Below are 25,330 nucleotides of genomic sequence, written 5' to 3'. Positions count from 1 at the left end.
AAATTTCATTTTAAACTATATTTTATTTATATTTTTGGTGCAAAAATGCTTAAACTAACTCTTTGTATATGCAAGAACGGTTCGAAACAGACCATTACCAGAAATAACCAGTGTTTTTAGACATGATTATATCTGGCATTGTCTGTTTCTCACTCTTTATCTACAAAATAACAATTTTAATTTAATATATTGACTTGTGTATCATTGATGGGCAATTACATTCAGAGAGTATTACTTTTGGGTCAAGTCACTGGTTTTATACGAGTGAAGAAAAACAATTAGAGATGGCTTACAAAAGCGTATAAAATAACATCTAGAAAGGCTACGAGTATACAAACCATCAGATAAGGCTTACAAACCCGTGTTTCATGACAACAATTAAATATGCGACCTTGCAGATCCCTCAGGCATATTGCTTACGAACGACACCAAAACTGTAGATGATTTTCTTGATTTCCTTTCGAAGCTTTTATACAAAGCTGAAATAACATTCACAAGTCGTGGCAAAATTTACTTAAGGGGTGATATAGGGACATAATGTAATAGGGGAAGCATGGGCTGGACTAAATGTGTGTTTGCGATAACATACGTGTACACTCATAGAAATTGTTCGTTGGCATTACTCAGTAAGTTGATGTAAGTCGTTGCGTCAACTTTCCGAGTAATGCCAACGCGTACAATTTTGAGTAACAATGACTCGATATCATTATGTTGGTCGCACTCATTTGCACTTACTTTATTGAGTTGTTACAACTCAGATAATAGAACTAGGTTAGCATAATTTTCTAGAGGTGTGCTATAGTATACAAAATTTTGCACTGATTACAAAAATAAATATTTGAATACTGCTTATTGTGCAGAAAATGATCCAATTACGTGAATTAAGTAGCAAAGTACTAAATTGGAATAACTCAAAACAATAAGTATGCCAGTAACTTAAAGGAGTATTTCGTGATCCTAGCATCCACTTTTTATGACATTTTTCAGTACATATGCACGAAAAAAGCATATTCCCAAAATTTCAGTTGATTCCGATTTTGCGTTTGCGAGTTATGCATGATTATGATTTATGTGTATTACACTGCTCCATAGACAATACGTTGTAATTTCGTTCTGGTGCACCAGAACGAAATTCAAATTTCGCGATATCTTTGCTAAACGAATTAATCTGCAAGAAATATTTTGTACATAAACATTATGTAGCCAGAGTATTCCAGTGATATAAAAATCTCAATTTTTTTTGAGCAAAGTGGGGGGATGAGGCTGTGGATCACGAAATGCCCCTTTAATATGAACGAGTTACATCAACTTACATGTTGAGTTACAATAACTCAACTAAATGGTTCTTTGAAGTTCCCTGAACTTGAATTCAGAAGCTTTTTCAGCATTTTTAAGTTCGGATAAATAAAATGAATTTTGTTTTGGCAACTTTTACACTATGTTTGAGTTCAGTCTCCAAACTTACTCCTTTTGAATTGCGCCAACAAGGCGAACAAGTCATTTCTATGAGTGTAGGCCTACAGGTGTTCATAATTTGGAAAATTAATGTTTTGTTTCAATTTTGGGGCAATTTTTTAAAAATGTGATATTTTTTATGATATTTCAAGGAAGGAAAATTACAAACATAAAATCATTTGGCACATAGTTTGTACACCTAAATGAGTTTATTTCAGCCTCATTCCCGCACACTTAAGGTACAATTTATGGTGGCGTTTTTCTATTATCATGATAATTATCAAATAAGTTGTGACTTAATTCATTTCTTGAAATACACGCGTAGAAATTAGTGGTAAACGTAAATAGAAAGCAAACTTTAAACTTCTAAGCTACTGAAATTTGGAATACTCCCGGAGTGTTTCATCGGCTCAACCGGCGTCTTCAGCGAATCTTATTGCTCTGAAGAATTTGTCTTTCTAGTGATGTTGAGAAACCTCCCAGGTGTAGATGACGTCAGATTGTGGTCTGGATATTATAGTCCCTAATACTTTATAGCGTTTTATTTAATGGGTTAAAATTCGCTTGACCCCTTTCGACCTGCCAAACACCCCCTTACAAATCTTCGCTCATAAATTACGAATAGATATGTAATACGTAATATGTGACCGTACAGCACGAATGAGCCGTAAATGTCCTCAATTGTATTCCGAGTTACAGTGTAAAATGGGCATGAAGGTCGTATTCATTGGTACCTCAATTTGGTGCTACGTGTACCTCATTTAATGAGATACACGTAGCACCAAATTGAAATACCTATGAATATGACCTTCATGCCCATTTTACACTGTAACTCTGAATACAATTGAGGACATTTACGGCTCATTCGTGCTGTACGGTCACATATTATCAGTGTTGGAGGACTCGGGACTCGGACTCGGACTCGAGTCCGGACTCGAGTCCTTTTTTCAAGGACTCGGACTCGGACTTGGACTCGGGAGCTAAGGACTCGGACTCGGACTCGGACTCGGACCCCAAGGACTCGGGGACTCGGCTCCGAGTCCTCCTCGAGTCCGGCAAAATAGGGTCTTTTTAGGTCTTTTATTTTCGTTCATTGAAAACTTCCTCTTATGCTTGATCAATGATCACATCACGTGATTAATAATTAATTTCAGTAATTTTGCATACAAATAAATTCAGTTTTGTAAATAAAAGTACAACCAAAAAGCAAGATTGCTTTCAGTTATATCTTTAATTGGTTAAATGGATTTTAATCATAATCGTTTGTTTTGACATGACTGCTTTGTTAGACGCAAATCTAGAATTTACATGAATAATAATACGCTGGGGCACTCAAGTTAACTTTTGATAGCGGTGTGCGGCGCCGAACTTTGGGAACAAAGAACTGATTTGGGGGAAAAAGGGGGCTTGATGAGCTAACAAATTCAAAATGTTTCCAAATTTAAGCTAAAGAGCTACATTTTTCAGAGAGTTAGGCTCAATGAACTGGAGCATGATGCAAATGTGGGTAATCTAAAATTATGAGCATTGAAGGAAGGTAAAATGGGGGTAAGAATTTTTTGGCCGATCGAAATGGAGGGTGGAAGCAATTTTTGGCAAACCTAGAGGGGGGAACAAGCAATTTTTGGCACATATGGGGAACCTTTCAAATAAAACGCTCTAAAAGGCTTATATAGAAAACAGTACGGGAACGCTTACATAATTATGCAAATTTCCCTGCTCACTGCGCTCGCAACATATATATCTAAACCATTTAAGGTTTGTAAATTGGGATCCCAAAAAATGTGCAAAGGGGGTGGGGGTGCAAAGATTTTTGGCAGGCCGGGAAGGGGGGCAAACGATTTTTGGCAGGCCGAGAGGGGATAAGCATTTTTTGCAATTTCACCCCTCCCCGGGCTCCGCATAATTATTGCACAGCCCCAAAACAATACCAGGCATGCTAGGTTGGACTAGCAAATTTATGTATTTACAAGAAAATAATATATAGAACTAAAATTCTGGTTAAGTATAGGCCTAAGTTGATAAAGTATTAGTGAAAATCCCGGGGCTTGAATTTGATACATAAGGACTCGGACTCGGACTCGGACTCGAACATTCAGGACTCGGACTCGGACTCGGACTCGGACATCAGAAATTGGCAGGGACTCGGACTCGGACTCGGACTCGGACACCAAGGACTCGGACTCGGACTCGGACTCGGATGATGAGGACTCGACTACAACACTGCATATTATTAAAGGTCATCAGTTGATTAGATTGAAATTGGGGGTTTGATGCATTCGGCATGTTAGGAGAAAGGCTAATGGCCCCTGAAAACGAAAGAATGCTTGTAATTTTCTGTAAGACCTTCGTTTAATAATAATGACCTATACCTGTGGGTCTGTGAGTGAAAACAGCGAGTTAATAATTGATAGTGATTACGACAAAAGTGCAAAGGAGACAAAATAAATGTATGAAAAACAAACCAACAAACATGCCAAAACCCAATAGAAAATGAAATAGAACGATTAGAAATATCGAAATCATTTAACTTAAAATGTAGAAGAGAATATCGAAGAAACCCAAGATAATCATGTGTAATAGCTAATATTTGGTCGAATTTATAATGGGGCGAGCCCACAAAGGGATGGCGCTGTCAATCATCATGATTGTATCAATAAAAAAAACTAACGATTGTGACTTGTTTTCATTAGCAATGGGGAAAAATAGGGAGATGGCACATTGGCAATTCGTTTCAGAATTTATGTTATTTCACATGAAACATAATGTATGCCTTCTTGTCAAAAAAGTAATAAATTTCAAGGTCATGTCCTTCTTCGTGTATCTAGTTTAGAGCAGTTTGAATTCGATCATCGCGTAATTATGTTCATTTTGATAGATAGTAGTTGATATTTCTTGTGTTTCTATTCGCTGGTCCCTTGCGACTTTGGTCAGTTGCCTGCTCTCTTCTCAATCATAAAAGGATAAATAAAATAACAAAATGAATAAATTTTGGATTTATATAGCGCCTTTATCAGATCTCGGAGGATTCAAAGCGCTGTAATTTAGCTGTCATGGTGAATCATCACATCGCATTGTTGTAAGATCCCCCAATTATCTGTGCAGCTCCCCAAATAATATTGCTGGGTACGTTAATTGGTAATGATACCTTCCTGTCTCAGGTCGATGACCAATGATTGACAGAACATCAGTCGGCCTGAAGATGCACCTTGGACACCTGACGATTAGATTGATTTATTTCCAATTAAATCAGGGTCTAACTGAATGAATGACAATCTTCTAGAATGTATACTTTTCTTTTCCATCAATAATTTGATGTCAGTAGCTCTATGAACTTTCACCAACGTTCACCAATCAAAACAATAGTGCTCACAAAAATATATCTATCTAGATAAACCTATGACCCCCGATATAGAAGGCAGGGCATCTGGTGCAATGTAGCGCACCTGGTGAAACCTTGTTGCTTGTTTTTGATTTCCGTCGTGTAAGCCTTTCTACTATACAGTGATTTCCACATGATAGAAATTTGTTTATATTATTTACTTGGACTGGGTAATAGGTGATATTATCTTGTGTTTCTATTCGCTGGTCCCTTGTGACTTCAGTCAGTTGCCTGTTCTCTTCTGATAAATAAAAGTAATAAAATAAATAAATTTTGGATTTACATAGTACCTTTTTCAGATCTCGGAGGATACAAAACGATGTAATTTCCTTGCCATTGTGAATCATCACAGTCAAGTCACATTGTTGTAACATCCACCAATTATCTGTAGAGCTCCCCAAATAAAATTGCTAGGTTGATAATGATACCTTCTTGTCTAAGGTCAATGACCAATGACAGAACATCAGTCGGTCTGAAGATGCACCTTGTCCTTGGACACCCGTTGATTAGATTTATTTATTTCCAATTCATTAAGGGGTCTAACTGAATGAATGACAACCTTCACTAATGTATACTTTTCTTTTTTAATCGATAATTTGATGTCAGTAGCTCTTCGAACTTTCATCAACTTTCACCAATCAAACACAATCATGGTGCTCACAAATAATATATCTATCTAGCTAAAACTATGACCCTCGATAGAATGAATTAAATTAATGGGTAAATATTCAGGTTAATGACCGGGTTGATGAGGTGCATTTAAGGGATAGTCTATTAAGGCATAGATTAAGTTTACGTTCACCTTGATTTCATGCTGTTACATTAAGGATTCTAGTTGCAAGTCATAAATAATTGCAGTCAGTTGCCTCTCCCACCCTAATCCATTTAAACCCTGTATAACCCTAATCCTATCCCTGGGCGCTACAGACCGCATGGTAGGGATGCCTCTTGTCGTGCTTGGAAAGACAAAAACATATAACAACAGGGATTTACGGGGTGATTATGTGTATTGCGCTGTATATGCACCATTATGGTGTGGGATGGATTTGGGGTGGGTGTGGCGGTGTTGGGGTGTGTTGGGGTGCGTTTACGTAGCCAGGCAAACGAGGACACACACAAGGATACACACATGACAAATGAGGACACCCGGTGGGGTGGGTGTGTCTGTGTGGTATTAAAAGGGAGTATAATAGTTTTCAGGTATTTGCACCTCCTCCATTTAATTTATAGTTCAGAGTTTTTCTTTTTCTATTTTGTTGTTTTTGATGGGAAATAAATAAATTTGATTGATTGATTTCCCTATACTATAATAATATTTTACCTCGGTTCAGGAGCAATAATAACGGAAAATCCGGGAACGTTAAATTACATTTTTCGGGAAGGGGGCATAAGAGCTCATACGCGAGTGAAGTGAAATAATTTTGGCCTGTCAAAAGATGGACAAGCATTGTCTGGCACATATAATTGTTAAAGGCACTTTTTAATATTACAAGTATTACGAGTCAAAATGCAAATGAATCTGCGAATTCTAGACCATAAAAGGTACCTGACCAGATTAACAGCCTCATCCTCCCAGTCTACCCCCTCCCCCCGTCTACCCCACCCAAAAAATGCAGATGTTGGTATTAGGTGAAAGCTTATATTTTTTGCATAGCCTCAGTGAAATTTTAGGCCTTAAAATAGCGGATTGAACAGCGCACAGTGTCATCGCCCGATATCTTCATGGCAGAAATTGCCATGGAAGGTTGAATTCACAGCAACGCATGGCCATTTTGTTCCGACCTTTGAGACGCATAATCAGCCGCGGGACATCTGACTAAGGCTACTGACAATAGCCTGTTAATTGACCTCTCTGTGTGTGAGTGAGCATGTATACGCCATTGATGAGGTCAATGGTCATATGCTTTTAGACTGCTTGCACGAGTGAGTGCAGCTAGCCTATGTTGCGCTATAGTTCAGCACATGTAAAATCAGAATATTTTTGTCAGTTTTGAGTTCAAGACGCCATGGTTCATTCTCAAGACACAAGCTAACGACTATCAAATCCGTTGAACACGTATATTCAAGTGCAAGGAACAAAATCCAAAGATTTATCGTCTGAATATCAAATCGTGCATAGCACATTCACGTGTATCGATCCCGGGTATTCATTGCAGTGTATGTATGATGTAATTATTAACCGGGCGATGTCGGTGTGCAGCGGCAGATTGGTGCTTTACCACCCCGGAAGTCGTGTACTGTTCTATCATGTATGGGCTACTATGCACCTTCTATAATCCAAATCGCTGGAGCAATAACGTATCTAACTCAGAACTAAATATATAGCAATGCTCGGGTGATGCTAAAAAACACAATGCCAGTGCCTCGGTTTTGGGGTAGTCCTTTTCAGTGATTTTGGTATATCAGTGGAGACCAATGCGTCCAATTGGGTGTATTTGGTTAAGAAAGGTGCCCTTAAAAACACTCAATTTGCAAATTTGGGTGCTTTTGTGAAAACTTGGTAGGTATACTGATGAGTTGCAAATACAGCAAAAAGAAGGTATGGAGAATGTGATCATTTAAAAGTCTGCATAGCACATCCCCGTATAAAACATTTCGATGCCCCCGGACACATTCGATGACCCCCCGTTACAATCGGACCATAATCTGGACAAGTACCTATAATGTTTGGAATACATAAAGATAACCAAAATGTTACATGCGCAAGGCTTTTACAAACTCGTTTACCGTAATCAGAAAACGAACAAAAACAGCAGTACAACAATATACATTTGGCTACCCATTGGCTTTTATTAAAGTAATGTGAGCGTTTATATCGTTTTTGTTTCTTTTTACGCACGAAATCACACTAAGATGATCCGGAGGTTTAAATACATAATCAATCGGGAAAGAAATATTTGGGGTTGCATTAGTAAGGAACTTCTTACCCTCTTCTATATTATTACAATAATATAATTTGTCTATAATTGTTGACATATAATTTTTATCATAGACATGTGCGTATTCATTTTTTTTAATGGACATGTTCGTATTTATAATTTTAAAAAAAGAAACACACAAAAACAGAGGGTAAGAAGATACTAATAAGTATGATTGGCATAATTGAGCATATGCCTTTACAAATATTTCCATAACAAGCAACTTTACTTGAAAACGGTTTCATCAGTTCCGCAGTCTGATTGAAAAGGTTGTCGAGCTGTCATGAGGTGTGACTCTGACTTCATCAGGATCTTCGTTGTCCTGCTGAAGTCACAGTATAAATACCCAAAACAATCTAACGGCCCACTTGGTGAAACCTTGTTGCTGGTTATATAGTAAGCCTTTCTAATTATTAATGATTTCTATACTATAAATTTTTTTATATAGTATTTACTTGGACTGGGTACTGCCCGAGTGGGCGTGCGATGAAAAAAAAGTAAAAGCAATTATTAAGAAACTAATTCAAATGGCAACAACATGGAAAGGGTGACAATATGAAAAAGGTATGATGACAAATAGAAGAACAACACCTCTCCTGCAATGTCCTTTTATTTATTGCTGTTACTTTGATATATATGTTGACGTCACCCACCCGAAACTACAGAAAGAGCTGCATACCCTTTTAGAACACCTTCTTCTTTGAATCGACACATTTCAGAAGTTGTCACTATCTAATCCCTACTCCCACTATTAATGAAAAATGATTATATTTATTTCCTATCATATACAATTCTACTTTTCTTTATATATTACACAAATTACTTGTCATTGTCAGCCTCAATTTTGCATAGATAATACTCATAGACCTACAGAAAAAATAACGGTCTTAACTAATAAAGGAACGATGAAAATAAGTAGTTTTAATACTATGACAATTGGTTTCTTGGAGGAATATTCATAAATTTAAACTAAAACTATTGAAAAAATCATGAAACTTTGAAATAGTTTTGGAGGCGCTTGAAATACAATTAAATTGATAGCATTACGCTTTAGTTATTACACATAATTACACCATCGAGACTGAATCAGGTCAACATGTCCATTTGACACGATTTGAAATAATAATTTGTAACCTTAAAACCCATTTCAAATCCACACGTCTTCACGTTAATAAACACATGCAGTTTTCCACAATTTTGTACAATTCTATTTACAACTTCTGTTGGAAAATTCTATTAAATATGAATAAATCAAAGAGATAAAATTGATGATATGTGCTTTAAACAAAAGTACAAGAAGCACAAATGACTTGTTTTACCAGTCTTTTTATGTCATATCTAATTGAAGATAACTGTACAACAAATTTATAACATCATTTCTAAAACTAATACACAATGTCGTGATTCAATATTCTTTTAATATAAAAATATATCAGATAAAAATCTTTTGTAGTACTGTCGTTATGCTCACATTTCAGTTCTCTCACATTCAGTTAATAAATAAAGACCTTATTTCCAAACCGTGTTAAGTCCACAAACACATGTGTCTGATTTACATGTGCGATATTGCTATGGGTTGTGATGCTATAGGTATTATAATACCAGTTAACAGTTAGACTATGCCATAGTCGAATTTTATTAAAAATATGTTATTATTAGTCATGATGAACCCATTTCGTTGAACTCAAAATTATACTGATGTTTATTAAAATTAAAGTATTCAATAGTAAAATGGTCATAAAGAGTTAAAAATATCAGACGATTAGTGACAATAAAAGTAATTGAATGCAACATTATCTTGCATAATTATAACGGCTCACTTTAATACTGAACAATTCTGGATTTTGGAATCCACCAGTTTATTGATAGCGAACCCCGAAACTTGGGAAGCTAACAAACAGAGGGAGTAGGGTGACTGATCAGATGTGAAAATCTATCAATTGTGCACACATTAATTAAATCAGAGTTTCAAGCTTAAATACAATATCCAGAGTATGCACAATGGGCAAGTGGACTACGGGGTAGTCTAGTTAACAGTTGGATGCACCATTACAAAGCAAACAGTGGATGGATGCACAGTAACACTTGCCTTTATTCCCAAATGAGAACAATAATCTGCATATTGTTAACCAGCATTGTTGTGGTAAATAATGGCTTGTTGATGGTACAACTCATTGTTGCTAATGTCAAACTTGTCAAAGTATAAATTGTAAGTGTATCACACAAGTAAATGGTTTTGTACTTAACACGGTTTGGAAATAAGCTCTTCAAATACTCTGCAGCCCGTACCTACAATCGTTGTACGATCGAGACGCATTGTTTTCCTTTTCCCGATCAATATCATCAATTTAATCATTTACGACTAGATAATACATTGTGTAATAAAGTACATTTTGTTTTGTTTCCGTAATCACAAAAAAAAGATAAAGTCTTTTGTTTAACACGTAACATAGTTAAGTACCGGGAATGCACAGCTTTGTTTAAAAATGTCCATGTTTATTGTTGACTTTTTTCAGTAGCGGAAAAATCTGAAACAGTAAAGGCAAGAAAACAAATTATTACATATATGAGAGAGTAAGATTCGTCAGCTAAACTTCCTAAAGTACTGCCTCTGGTGTCATCATCTATTGATGTTCTTGCTCCTCATTTGATTATGGACACACTTAACCAACGCTTACTTAATTCCATGGTTAAATCCATCTATCGAGTTCTTTGCAAGTGGACTTCGTTATTTGAGGACGACAACAGCTAATGACAATTACAGACATATTTGTTTTAATAATGTTTATCATGTACAGTTTGTCCACTCTGAAGTACAAAGTGACAACGCGCGCGTATACAGGGCGTTAACAGTGCGTAATGCTGCGTCTCTGCTGCAGGTTTGCGTGCCTTCAAATTCGGCACAATGTGTGCGTCGATCCGCGTCGGTACTTTGTACTTCAGAGTAGACTGACTGTATACGTGTTTCAGTTAAATGGCTTACAGTTACACAGAGATTGGATTTCGTCATCACGTTATCTTATAGAAAGAAACTCGGGGCCCATGGACAAGAAGCAGTGCGGGGCTCTTTTAACATCTGCTTTATCAGCCCTATGTCTTATCCATTAATATCGCTTTTGCTTGCTACACCCCTGGTTATACTCATACCCGCAAACCCAAAGCAAATTATTGTAAGTAAAATATGTAACAACCAACGAACTATATACATATACATCAGACATATACTTACCGGAATATTTCACCGATAAAGTGGTGGTGGTGGTGGGCCATAGCTAGGACCTGGTCCAAAAGAACCTGGACCGAGAGGTCCAAAAGGACCTGGTCCTTGAGGACCATATGGAGGGAGGCGTGGTTCACCAAAAGGACCTGGTCCTGGAGGTCCAAATCTGTCGCTTGGTCCATAGGCTGGTCCTGGAGGTCCAAATCTGTCGCTTGGGCCATAGGTAGGGAAGCGAGGTTCGGGACCGTAATTATCACTTGGGGCAGGTCCAACATGCACAGGTACTCTTACTCGCCGAATTATCTTTATAACTTCTTCCGGTTCTTCTGGTTCTGGTTCGGGTTCGGGTTCCAGAGCAACAAAGACCGGTTGCGGTTGTGGAGGTGGTGGTAGTGGCTGTGGTTTGGGTCGCTTAATCACGACAACGTTTTCCCTTTCACGGGCTCTTGGTCGGAAGCATATGCCGATGAGGAAGGCCATGAGAAGGAGTAAGAGAATGATGCCAGCAACGGCAATGGCGATGATGATACCTGCTGTAAGAGCTGCAACATAATGGTTCATAGGATTGTCAAAGTTGATATTGTTAATGTAACACGAGAGGTTGGGATTTCAGTGCTGTTTATTGCAAGGGATATATACCAATGTAGGAAAGATTTACACCTAAGTCATTTGCCTGAATTGAGCTGTGCCTGATGTGTTGAATTTTCGAACATTTCTTATTTAAATAAAATAAAAACATACAATGTTTTACATCATTGTGATGTATTAAGTTTATTCCTTTATTGCCTTAGGCCAAAAAAAATTGTTTGTTTGTCCATAGAGGCTTATGAAACAGTTGGGTCGGTAGGTCGGATTTTTTTTTTACAGATATTACACTTGAAACTGACTATTTGAAGACCGGTAAATAAGTCAAAACACACAGCACTTCACTGGTTTAACTCTTGAGATGGTTCTGCATGCTATACTGTTCATTTTCTTTACATTTTCTTTCTTTAAATTTGTACTAACCATTGTTTTATACGATGTCCCATCGATGCCAAAAAAAAATAATAATAAATAAAAGACACAGTCGGGACCAGGGTACACGGTCGGTCGGACGTGGACAAACAAACATTTTTTCTTTTGGGCCTTATGAATTTAATCAATGTTATTAATCTCTTACTTTCTTTAATGACGATATCCTGAATGTAGACTGTAGAAACTCCATTATCACACACTCTTGCATCAGAGCCCTCTGCGTCAGACAAGTGGACGGTGAAGAATTCTTGGTCCTCTTTTCCGTCGTAATCCAGAATCTCAACTTGCACAGTCTGATATTCGGCATATGGTTCAAAGAATAACAGTGTATCCTTACTCACGTAGTCTTGTCCTGGTGTAGCACTGCCAGTATTCGTGTAGAAACCTTTAAAACACATGAAACAAACAGGTTTTTATGACTTTATAATAGCAGGTGGTCGACAATGATACCAAGACTATGTAGGCCTTAACACACGCTTGCCTTTGAGCAAACTAAGGTAGTGTCTCTACCGCGACAATTACCTTAATGACAGCCAGGTTGCTTCAACCCCCCGATTACATCATTCAACTACATTATAATCGTGTTCACAGGGTCGGGCATAAGTGACTTATTACATGTAATAAGTGACTTATTACCGGTAATAGTGACTTATTACCGGTAATAAGTCACTTTTTTGCGACCATGTGAACGCGACTAAAATGACAAAGTAATGATGAATTCATGTAACCATGCAGTTCATGTTCTTCAAATGCACACAATTGAGAAACCAATTCTGGACCTACAATGTTACAATACAATACAATACAATACATTACAATACAATACAATACAATACAATACAATACAATGCAATACATTACAAACTACTTACGGACACGTCCTGGTTGGTCTGTGCCAGGACCTTGTCTTTCAATGGTAAAGTAAACCTTGCCATCATCTTCGTCAACAGTGTAAGCTTTCTGGCTAAACGAGAAACAAACTGCCAAAATAATAATAATAAAATAATAAATAACTATGATGATAACGACTCCTTTATATAATCAATGGCTAATGTTGGTGTTGATTATATTGTTTCTGTCATTGACCGAACAAACCAAATAATTTACATTCAATTCACGAACAGGAACACGCTTAGTATTTATCACATTGCTTATACTTCTCAGCAGGTGTTTTCAACTAAATTTGAAACTTAATTTGAAAGTACTGCTTTGCAAATTATGTGAAAAAACTGACCCGATATAGTATGTTACTATCACCAATAATTATTAATTAATATATCTCCATGAACAACATTAATTTATTCTCATGAATGGTACATGTAAATGGTAGCCATACCAGATAGATCCCATTACTATATGGCATAGCTCCGAAAACCAATATCACCCGAGAACTGCGCCGACCGAGTTCCTGGGCAGGTTGTTTCTTGGACCCAGAACCAGAGTAAAAGGGACCAATAATTATGGCAAGATATTTGGATAGTCCAATGTTTCATGATATAATATACTGAGCACAAAAAGTATACTTCACCCTGAGGGAGGAAATATCCCATATTTGTCTCTTTTGAAATGCTCTCTTTTTCCATTTAAATTAATATAAGTTTTTCTCTTACCAGATCGGTCTATTGGTGGGTCAGTTGGTGGTCTGAATGTGGAATCCAGAATAGTGATAGTGGCCAGATCTTGGATGCCAACATTGGTGCCATCAGAGGGATTCACCAAACGGAGGGTAAATCTTTCAGGACCTTCGATGTTATTGTCTTCGTTGACGAAGATGGTATACTCTGCTGTAGCCTCGTTCCGGTCAAAGGTCACACGAGAGCTAACCGTTTGGTAGTCGTCGCTATCAGTTGCCGAACCGCTAACGCTGACAATCCCTACATAGTGATAATAAAAACATACTTAGCTTAAACAAAAAGCCATACTAGACTCTGTATTGGTTTGTATGTTGGGGTGTGCATGAGAGTGCGTATTTGTTTGTTTGTGTTTTAATGAAAAAAGATCATAACTTCACATCCTATTATACATTCCACATGCATTGGAGTAATGTTCCTGTATATTTTGTACAGGACACCTTTTCGATTGAGGGGCTCGTTTACTCCGCAGGGATCAGTTAATTCTGCATGGTGTGGAATGATCAATAATAGTAGGTTTGTTTATGTGTTCCTATTTTGGGCATCTGTTGAGGACCAATGCTTCATTGTAATAATATGGTATGTATTATAATGAAACGGTGTAATGTTAAACCCATCTCTGATTTGCGTTATCAGTCATTAATTATATTTATATTATTATGTTCCACTGAACAATAAGTATAGGCGTAATTGTCTTCAGATTGTACAAGGATATGTTATTCTATTACGAAACTAACCAGACTGGCCCTTACATATTGTCATGTCATTTTCTGAAATGATTACTGAAAAGTTCGGACACGGTATACACATGAAGCATACACCCCTCCCACACCCACCCCACTCATCATGCAGACAATTCCCCAACAAAAACACCCCTGTCTTATACTGACCTACTGAAGCAGAGCTATCCGTGTTACCACTGCGAGATATACTGACTACTACAGACCCTTGTGATTCGCTGACAGAATGTTGTGTAATCACAAAGTTGAAAGCAGCTGAAAACGTAAAGAAAAATACAATTTTAAAGAGATAAATATGCCTAGGTGGCGGGGGTGGGGGGGCACGCCCAACAAAAAAACAGCAATCGTAATAAAATACAATTGAATACAATAATGCATCTTCCTCTTTAGCTCCCCAAAACATTGTGTTTTGGGCCAAAATAGAGTAAAACAGCAAATATTTTGTTATTAATAAATTATCAAAATTCACTTTCATAATTTTCGGGCTAAAATAATCTGAAATCTATATAGTACCGCGCGTAATGTCATAATAAAACCGGCAAAGAATACATTTCCCTTTAAAATGTTAATACTTCCACTGCCACTGCAAACATAGTATACAAATATTGACTGCTATGAGGGGCATGGTTAAAATTATAGGCCCAAGTTGATCTCAAAACCATGACTATGCCCCGAGGCGTAGCCGAGGGCATAGTCATGGTTTTGAGATCACCGCGGGCCTATAATTTTAACCATGCCCCGAATACAAAGTAGTCAATATTTGTTTTATATACCAAATCTTAAGATTCTTGTCATCTGTTTGGTTAAAAGCATCCATTTTGGGAAGAAAAAATAATAGTTTCAATGCTAACGGCACACATATTACAATCTGCGATTTCTGCGTAATTATAACGCGTGAAAACATTAACGCGTGCGTAATATCGTTTTACGCTGGGAAAAACGCGCAGTTTGATGGTGACGCACGTACCGGTCCATAGTTCATTTCCATGGACCGGTCCATAGTTCATTTTGCGGGCATAGTTAATTCAATGACTGCACTTTCAACCAATCAGATGACAGGAATCTATATATGAGGTATATAACATTAATTATATACCTCATCTAAAGATTCCCGCCATCTGATTGGGCAAAAGTAAGTATTCCCCGGGCATAGTTCTGCGTGTGCGTTGTTCCCAGCGTAAAATGATATTAAGCACACGTTGATAATTTCGCGCGCTGTAATTACGCGGAAATCGCAGATTGTAAACTGTGCCGTTCGCATTGAAACTACAGGGTGTATCAAAATGATTGGTACCGACGACTTCTCATTTTTGCTGAATTGTTTTGCTATTTTTTTGCACCAGTTTGGGGTTAATTGTTTTAATATTTTATATTATAGTAGTTTTATCTTCTCTAGGAATTTTAGATCATTAAGATAGCACATTCCGTTCAGAAGTTACATGCTTCTAAAGGAGAGTAGGTGTTTTTACACTTTTCATCGCAACGCTGGATCAGTAGCGCACCATTTTCAAAGCTCTATTTTACTATAAATACCTTTTAAATGAGAATGATATGTTGAAAGTCTTGGAAATGTTTTATTTTTTTTCCTTGCCTATTTCTTCATTCATAATGTATATCTAATCAGCATTTATTGGTTGATAGTAATACTTTTAGGACGGTAATTTATATTGTTGTATAAGATGCATTGAGATTACTAAGTCTATAGATGTTGTGGCAGAATGGTCACAGACTGTAGACAGCTAGTGTCTGTTAGGTTAGACCTGGTAAAAGTTGGAATGGCTCCACAGTATCCACATTTCAGCGTGGTTTCATAGTGAAGAATTACTGGTTGACACCAAGCAGAGAAGTGCAGAGAAGATTTAGAAGACAGTTTCCGAGAGCAAGGAGTATCCCATGCAAACATGCTATAACATACTGATAACATACAATGTTTCAAAATTTGATATTGGCAGTTACAGAATGGATCCACCCCGGGTGTTAAGTTCATTCAAGATGGGGCTTCACCTCACACTGCCATAGTCGTAAGGCAGCGACTTATCTTTCTAATAGTACAACCATGTAAAGCAATATTATTTCATATTATGTGGACTGAAAATGAGTATTGATTGAAAGCATGTATGCAATAAATAGTTTAAGGGCTGGGGTATGAACGTTTGGACAGTATTTATTTTGGGACATTAGAGCACATCAGACATATCGAATTGCATTCTGAATACGAAGAATGTCATTCTGATATCAAATAATTTTGATTTTTTGAAATTCGCAATTTAATACACATTTTATGGCAAATCATTAAAATTGATATTTTTGATATTTAACAGTACTTGAAGTAAACTTTATAAATCTGATGATTTATACTTAAAGTGTATGTAGGTGGGATGAAAAGCCGACGATCAATTGAAAAATTTGACCTTTCGTATTGAAGATATGGATTTTTTTCCCAATATACCAAAAAAAATTAGGTCTTTTTGGGAAAAAAATCCATATCTTCAATATGAAAGGTCGAAATTTTCAATTGACCGTCGGCTTTTCCTCCCTGCTACATACACTTTAAGAATATATCATTAGATTTATATAATTTACTTCGAGGACTGTTATATATCAAAATTTGAAAAATATCAAATTTTTATAATTTGTCATAAAATTTGTATTATATTGTGATTTTTAAAAATGAAAAATATTTGATATCAGAAAGACATGCTTCGTATTCATAATGCAATTTGATAGGTCTGAGGTGCTCTCATGTCCCACAAATAATACTGTCGAAACGCAATAAACGCTCACTTTGGATCCCTTGTGTTGTGCAAGTAAAACTATGATTACGACGATCTTCGTTTAAATGACAATAGCTTCCAGATGCATCAACCTATTATCTTCAGGTAATTAGATCAATAAGTAAACATATACCCCTTTCTATTGATACTACAAAAACTATATTAATTAGCAATTTTATATTTTTGATATATTTTTGAAAATGTTACATATCCCGGTACCAATCATTTTGATACACCCTGTATTAGTTTATCTTCCCAAAACCGATGCTTTTAACCAAACAGATGACAAGAATCTTAAGATTTGGAATATAAAACAAATATTGACTGCTTTTTATTCGGGGCATGGTTAAAATTATTAGCCCGCGGTGATCTCAAAACCATGACTATGCCCCTCGGCTACACCTCGGGGCATAGTCATGGTTTTGAGATCACCTTGGGCCAATAATTTTAACCATGCCCCTCATAGCAGTCAATATTTGTATAATAGAAATAGATATGCAAATTGCTCTCTAATGTCAGAGGGAAATACAATGGATATAATAGCATGAATTGAGTAAACATTGTTTGATGTTTGTTTCCTTACAAATCCACTTATATTATGTAGTCTGTTGAAATGAATATTTTTATGAGATTTTCATAAGAATTTTGTTTTTGTTTTGCTTTTGAACTGAGCTTCCGGTAAATTAATATTGATGAATTACTTTCGGGAATGCAACAAAAAGTAATGATAAAAAACACACATCCCCTCACAAATTCCACGTTGCAAGAACAAAGATAACGAACCCAAATTAAACAAGTCTAGCTATTTTGTAAATCAATGAGTAATTGCGACTTTCTTAAAGCCTGTGTCATTAATTTTACTACGTTATATGCCCCTTATATTTTAAGCATTTTCGTTTGATACATTTTATTAGTTTCCAGATGAACTACCTTATCCTCTCCCTGCATGAGATGACACACTGTCAGGGACAGTATATGACCCAGATAGGAAATCAGTTGCATTAGATGACATAATTGTTCAGTCCCCTTTTCAGAACTTGACCTGTATCTATAATGCTGACCGTTTGTTACAGGTGTCATGCTGGACATAATTTTGGCCACAGTATGGTTGAATGAATTATACCCACTTTTTCAGAAAAATTGGATAATCTGGCATCGTTTGATGCTCTCTCTTCTACTTATCTTTTCATTCTTACCACTGTAATCTAATATGCTGATATCTGTCTGTGAAGGGAACCCAACGACAGCATTGCCACCTTCCACACTATCCAAAATAGCGGTGAAGATCTCGGTAGATTCGATCTCAGCACTGGGGATGATGCTAATGCGAACATTAGCTTCAACATCACCATCACCAAAGTAAGCGACAAGATCGCCGACGGCAAAGTCTTGGTTTTCTGTAGCTGTGTTTTCCCGGATTGTAAGATCTGATTAAGGCACAATAGAAACAATTTTTATGATTGCAAAAAACTGGCAGTTTGAGAAAAACAGTATATTGATGAATAAAGTTTTTTATAACAAATGCATGAAAAACACAATAATGCGGCTAAACATGCCAAAGTATTCGAGTATCAGGCTTATTTATTAAAGAATAAAACTTCATACGAGTTGGAAGAGTCGAAACCCAAACTGGCAGGTATCTTGATCAAAAAATTGCAAATGAGAACAAAATGGAATTCGTTCACGATATTTCCAGTTTCGCAAAGGACACAAGTGCGACATTCTCTATCAATATTCTGAATTCTATCAGTCTCAATAAATAGTGAGTGACTCGAACACTTCAATCAAACCGGCTAAGGGCTTTTCTATGAGATGTATTTGCAACAGTAAAGAAGTATATATTCATAAGTATATATTCAGAGTTTTTGAATTCTCGGTATGTACATAATTTATTAAGGGTGCAAACATCAGCAAACCACTCTTGCCTAGCTGTGTCTCTTAACCTAGTGGAAAAGGATATTAAAAAGGTTTCAACCGATCCAATATCTTGAGTAATCCAGACAATACCAATTTTCCAAACCCATAATTAAAAAGTAAATTTTTGATTTGAGAAACCCAAGTAATTTGACCCTGATTATCAAGAGCATACATTTTGTAACATTTGTATGGGTAACGGTGATTTGACATACATAATAATTTACACCAATAATTGATACAACGGAAGGCATTCATTACAAAGAGTGAAAATCTGCCACATGCATTCTCCTAAAACAGCAAGATTTGTTGTCCTGCTGCCGACACCAAGATATTTCTTACAAGCCTTTACGTGAACCCTCTCGAGATGAGTGTAAGACTTGTAGCAATAACGATTATTGTTGTTGTTCTTGATTTGTTGGCGCTGATGCTACTACTACTGGTAGCGTTATCTTTCAAGTATTACATTATCATTATTATTATTAGTGTTAGTGTTATCATTATTATTATTATTATTATTATTATTATTATTATTATTATTATTATTACTATTATTATTATTATTATTATTATCATGATGTCAAGATGTTTTCCATTTGGAGAAAGGTGTAACTTCAGGTTGTCCTCTTTCCACAGTATTGTTTATATTATCTATCGAGATTTTTTGTAAAATAACATACGAGCATAGATACTGTAAAAATTGTCTTTCTTTTGTGGCTTTCCAATTCTCTTTCTCTGATCTGAACAAAAATGCAATAATAACCTAATCCATGTGGATTGTGTCTTTTAAAACAAGGTAAACAGGTACTTACATGCACGTCCGGAGGGTAGATATGACGAGTCGCTCACTCTTCTTACACACACGTCAACAAAGTCCTCAGACTCAGCAACAGATACGGATGTATCACACATAGAATAAGTAACACCTAAAATAGAATCATGTAAACTTTGCTTAGTAAAGTTGTTAGTATAGTAGTTATAGCTATCCAGCAAACACACAACGTTTTACAGAAAAGGTTTAAATGTCGGGCTATATATCCTTATATAAGGGTATAAAAACATTCATAAAACATTTTTGAAAAAAGTGATGCAAACCATTCTAACAGAAAAATGTTATTTAATTCTTGAAAAAATGTTTTGTAAAAATGTTTACTCAAAATGTTTTACAATATCGTTTTAAAAACGTATTCATGATTGTTAAATAACCCGACATTTAAATGTTATTAAAACGTTTTGAATAAACGTTTTAAAAACATTTTGTAATTGCTTAGTATATAGGTGACCCCGGAATGACATAACAAGCCGTTGACCTCCGTTGACAACAAATCCGATTCAGAAGTCAAATTTGTAGTTTTCTGTGGTTTGTCCCTTTTTAAATCGGCCAAAATACTATCATTTCTATAACTTCTCGACATCGGGCCTCCAGCTAGTAACAAAAATGAAGACTCTCCTCTACATTTTCATGTGTTCAGCTTCACATAAAATGCAATTTTCGCCAAGTATTTAACCTTTATTTTACCGAAATCGGCCAAGATATTTGCTCGATTCAAGGTCAAAACAGAATGTAAACAAACTGAGTCAGCTCTGCTACAAGTCTTCGACTAGTCGCTCTGCTCCACGATCTATTGTGGGTTGAAAAGCGTAAGTGTAGCGTCGTGTAAAATAAGTATCCGAATGGCCGGGGTCACCTATATTTATAAATATGTACGTAGGCTTAATATTAGTAGTAGAATAATCTACACCGTTAAATCCGCTTCAATACAATACGGATTTAATATAGTCAATAGAGGTTATCCGTGTTCTATAAGCTGCATATCCTATCAGCGACTGCTATACCTTGTTTAGGATTTTCAAAAGAAGTACCTGCATGTGCAACCATGACTGTTTCAAAATAACCCGCCAAAGTCATGCAAGTAACTCCGAGGTCATGTATTGAATTGCTTTGAATGAGGAATGCTACGGGAACGAGCGCCTTTTGTTAGAAGTCACACATGAGTAACGTGGATAACCTCTATGTCGAAGCAGAGAAGATGATCTTCTCTGGTCGAAGTATACGCCGTAGAAGTGACGTCATAATCGGATTAACTGCCATAGCAATAGATGAATACAATTTTTGAATAGACCGCCCTGCACTAAAAGCACATTGTACTAATCACCTGTGTATGTCAGCAAACATAGATTGAATACAATACCACTTTTCAAAGATACTTATCTTACAGGTGCGAGTGATCGGCCTTTCTTTGGCATCTATGGTTCAATGCATCGGTACCACGTGAATGATGTAGTGCAGGGCGGTATAGTCAAAATTGTATTCATCTATTGCTATGGTAGTTAATCCGATTAACTACGTCACTTCTACGGCGTATTGGAAGCCTAATTACATGCTCGCATTATGGCCCACCAATTATAGATGAAATTAGATTAAATTAACTACTGGTAACCACGACGGGAGTGAGAAGATGGGTTCTCATCTTCTCTTTAAAGTAGATACTCATTTAACTAGGAGAACGAACGTAATGTCAGTTTTGTGCCCATTAATGTATAGTTTTAATTTATTGTTGCATTAATTTTAATCTACGAATTTGTGTCTAGGATAGTGGAGCTAATTGTAGTCGATAAATCTGTTCTCATAATAAATATTTATCAGAGCTTAAAAGAAATCAGATTTATCTGTAATTAACAGAGGTTATGTAAATATTTTTTTCATAAAATAAAATGCCAATCATGTAGAGTTTCACAAACACATCTTACGTGGGAAGTCGTCATCGTCCGAAATATACACTATTGCGTCATCCTTTGGCGAATTGAGGTATTCTCCTGGTAGTGGGTCGGACAAGTACATCCCAAAGGTCTCCAGTTCCTCTCTCTGATTGTCATTGGTGACACTGGAATTATAATGAGATTATGACAAGGTTGACAAATTGTGACAAATAATTCAGTTTTGAGTGATTTAAAATTGAATATTGCTTCAATTTTAATTATTGTTTTTCATTTTATTGGACAAAACAATCTGTTGTAGAAATGGTAGAAATTAACAACAACAACAATGACCGCGGCTATATAATGTTATTTGAAAAATTTTGCAGTTTGTAAACATCTGAAAAAGTCTGGAATAATATGAAAAATCTCGAGTAAGATTCACGACCAGGAATTGTGTTGAGATTGACAGTATACCATGCCTTTGTACATTGCATTGAAACTTATTGTCCCTATAATTGTCCCATACAGATTGTAACAATAAATATTATACAATTGCAATTTCGCTTTTTACATGAAAATTAAAGAGATCATGGCAAAGTAATGTATACGACATCGTTTGTTTGATTGCAATCAACCGCGACAGTTCGTCTCACACACATAACAATGCACTGCGATCAAATAGGTCGATGACAACATTTGATTGAATGAACTGCACTGCGCCATGATTACGGTGCACCGGTTCAAATCCTTTGTTTGGAGCCAATCTATAATTTCACGCACAGCCTCTATGCAAATTAGAGTTTACACATGCTGCAGCTGGGGTAATCATCGAAGCTGGTAGCCGTTAGTGATCGAATGCATGAGCTTATTTGCTTTACTGAATCGATTTACTGGATTAATTTCCTGTTAACTGGGTTTAATGCCACAAAGGTCGAATCGGGCTTGCCGTGGACCATAAGTGCATCATGTCAAATATCATGTTCTATTGCTTGCTTATATTTTATGTTTCTGTAATTGTATTTTACTATTTATTGCTTGCATGCTTTGTAAAATCATCACGATTGAGTTTCAGTATTTTCCCCTTGTTTCTGCTCTCCTTCTGACTGTCTTCTTAATCGTGTTGGTTCTTTAAAAGTTCTTGTTTGCTTGTATATTTTGTTGTAAAGCGCATTGAGGTTCTTTGTAATAATGCGCTATATTAAGTGCCTGTTTATTATTATTATTATAATTTCAGTGAAATCAGGAACATCTTGTCTAACAGAAAAACTTTACTTGGTTTCATTATTAGTTCATGTTCAGTCGCTATGCGTTTGACTAAATCGTCCAGAAAACGAGTTGGGCCACTTTTAATTTTTCGCGCATATCAAGTTTGAATTGCGTAAAATTGACTTTCGTGATTAGCAATTGCATTTTTGCTTTTCAGAACAAAATGAAAGGGTCATGGCATAAATGTGATATACAGTAGAATCAGTAATATCTTGGCTAACAGAAAAACTTTACTTGGTTTATTTCCTAGTTCAGGTTCAAACGCTATGCCCGATTTTAATTAATCGCCCGAGTTGGAACACTTTGTGCCATGATCGCACGTATCAAGTTCGTACCGCGTAAAATGAACTTTCTTGCTTATCGTCTTTATCGTCAAAGATTTCAGAACAAATCCAAAGGTTTTGTTGTGTTTTTCTTTCACTTACTTGACATTAGTAAATATATGATGTTATTATTTATTTCAAATTTATAAACTAAAATACCACTGGGCACTTCAAATGCCCCAGTGTTTAAAATTATCCGTCTTAAGAGCACCGACCAGATGGTTCATGTTTCAACGCAATTCGGCAACCTTTGCTACACAAAGACACGAAAGTGGCCAAAGCTGTTTTAGGACTACACAATTGGCCACCTTCGCTGGTCTGCTTGTAGACTACCGATTTTATTGAAACAAAGCTTACGTAGTAGCTTAAAAATTCACCTTGACGATCAAGTACAATCCAATACAATCAATAAGTGATATGTTTGCCTAATACTATTTTCTAAATTGTATTAATTCTTCTGTTACCATGGTTACAACCTGTATTATTTAAGTTCGTTAATATATATGAAGAAATCCTTCAAAAGCTCTTAGAAAAAAAAGACGAAGATTGCTAAGAAAATCTAATTCAACGTATCTTGATAATCGTACAAAATGGAACTCAAGTATTAACAGAATATGAATCTTTAAAACAGGGGTCGCCAAGTGAACTATATACAATCCTTTCTCTTGCCTTAAACTTTAATCCTCGAGGTGATGGCAGTTATTTTAGAGTCATGAGAGGATGTGCCCTGTTACGGTTTCTTCATTTGTGCTTTTTTCTTCTTATAGGATTCAAACCTACCTGAAGTACACTTCTGCAGTGTGATCCCCAGGAGGGAAGGTAATATATGTGTCTGTTGCTGTATAGTCCGACGGCTGATCAGCAGCTTCAATGCCTTGGTCAACAGCTTCCCGGAATTCTATGCCTATTGTTTAAAAAGACAATGGTGTGATGCAGATTATAAGAATATTGATTGGTTGAATATATACGGTATGTATCTTAATGTAGTTGTATTACTCAAGCAAACCTACACCCCCCCCCCCACACACACACCCCCTTCACACTCACCCACCTCATCGCCCTTTCACACAACCTCAAATGTACACCCACCCCACGCATACATCTACACCTACATATACATATTATTATGCACCCATGAACACACCCCTACGTACACCCAACCCCACAGTTACAAAACTTCCCAACACACCCCTACTCAAACACACCCACATCCTGACCACACACCAACTCGCCCCCCCCACACCCCCCCCCCCCCCCCCCCACACACACACACACACACACACATTTTGTGAAAGAAAATAAAATCGTACATCAATCTGTGAACATATACGATCAGTAAAACTGTAACTTCGAATACCGTATATTCCGACAAAAAATAAGAATTAAACTATAACTTACGGACGCGTCCCTCTTCTTCTAAAGACCCATACCGTTCGACGCTGACAGGCACAACACCAGCATTCTCTCGTACGTTGTATTCAACTTCTTCAAATTGATAGTATACATCTGAAACAATGAAGAAAATACATAATTACATAACGCTATTATAATAAAATGAATTATACATATCCACCTAGATTTAGTATTTTTGAAAGCTGCGATACCATGTCTTACCCAAGACACATTACCAGGCTGACTGATGAAGCCCTGAGCTATTGATCTTGATCTGTGACACAGTTGGGATCGAGAACCAATCAGAGCGTTAGAAAAATACGAAACATGCATTGATTGTGTATATTGTGCACTCCGCGTATTACTTTTCATTCAATTCCTTTCTCCGATGAAAGCACCAGTCATATGATAGTCGTCGAGAAACTTTCTGATCGCTACTTCGTCCAAAATGTTATACGGACCTATTAGGATTCACTGCCTTGAATTGATCACAACTGGAATTCTCTCCTGAGGTTAAAGTATCTGTCATTCAGGTCACCAAGAATGTCATAATAGCTATAGGCAGTATATGACACATAAAACGACCATATTATGCGGT

The 25,330-nt window shown here is 36.5% G+C and overlaps 1 protein-coding gene across 1 annotated transcript in view; it reads right to left on the bottom strand.

The window, feature by feature from the left end:
• Positions 1-7,603: 7,603 nt before the first annotated feature.
• LOC140154931 (uncharacterized) overlaps positions 7,604-25,330 on the bottom strand; it is a 46,734-nt gene continuing 29,007 nt past the window's right edge. The window contains exons 15-25 of the mRNA XM_072177591.1: positions 24,739-24,846; positions 24,121-24,244; positions 21,803-21,936; positions 19,864-19,977; positions 18,334-18,564; positions 14,514-14,618; positions 13,603-13,866; positions 12,865-12,972; positions 12,138-12,377; positions 10,985-11,517; positions 7,604-10,283 (exon numbers count right to left, since the gene is read on the bottom strand). Of these exons, the coding sequence (XP_072033692.1) occupies positions 10,994-11,517; positions 12,138-12,377; positions 12,865-12,972; positions 13,603-13,866; positions 14,514-14,618; positions 18,334-18,564; positions 19,864-19,977; positions 21,803-21,936; positions 24,121-24,244; positions 24,739-24,846 (1,952 nt within the window). The 3' untranslated portion in view covers positions 7,604-10,283; positions 10,985-10,993. The remainder of the gene's footprint in view (positions 10,284-10,984; positions 11,518-12,137; positions 12,378-12,864; positions 12,973-13,602; positions 13,867-14,513; positions 14,619-18,333; positions 18,565-19,863; positions 19,978-21,802; positions 21,937-24,120; positions 24,245-24,738; positions 24,847-25,330) is intronic.

Source organism: Amphiura filiformis, chromosome 6 (genome assembly GCF_039555335.1).
Source record: "Amphiura filiformis chromosome 6, Afil_fr2py, whole genome shotgun sequence".
Taxonomy (NCBI): Eukaryota; Metazoa; Echinodermata; class Ophiuroidea; order Amphilepidida; family Amphiuridae; genus Amphiura; species Amphiura filiformis.
Note: the sequence above shows the minus strand (reverse complement) of the source record. Positions and strands in the feature narration are given on the sequence as shown.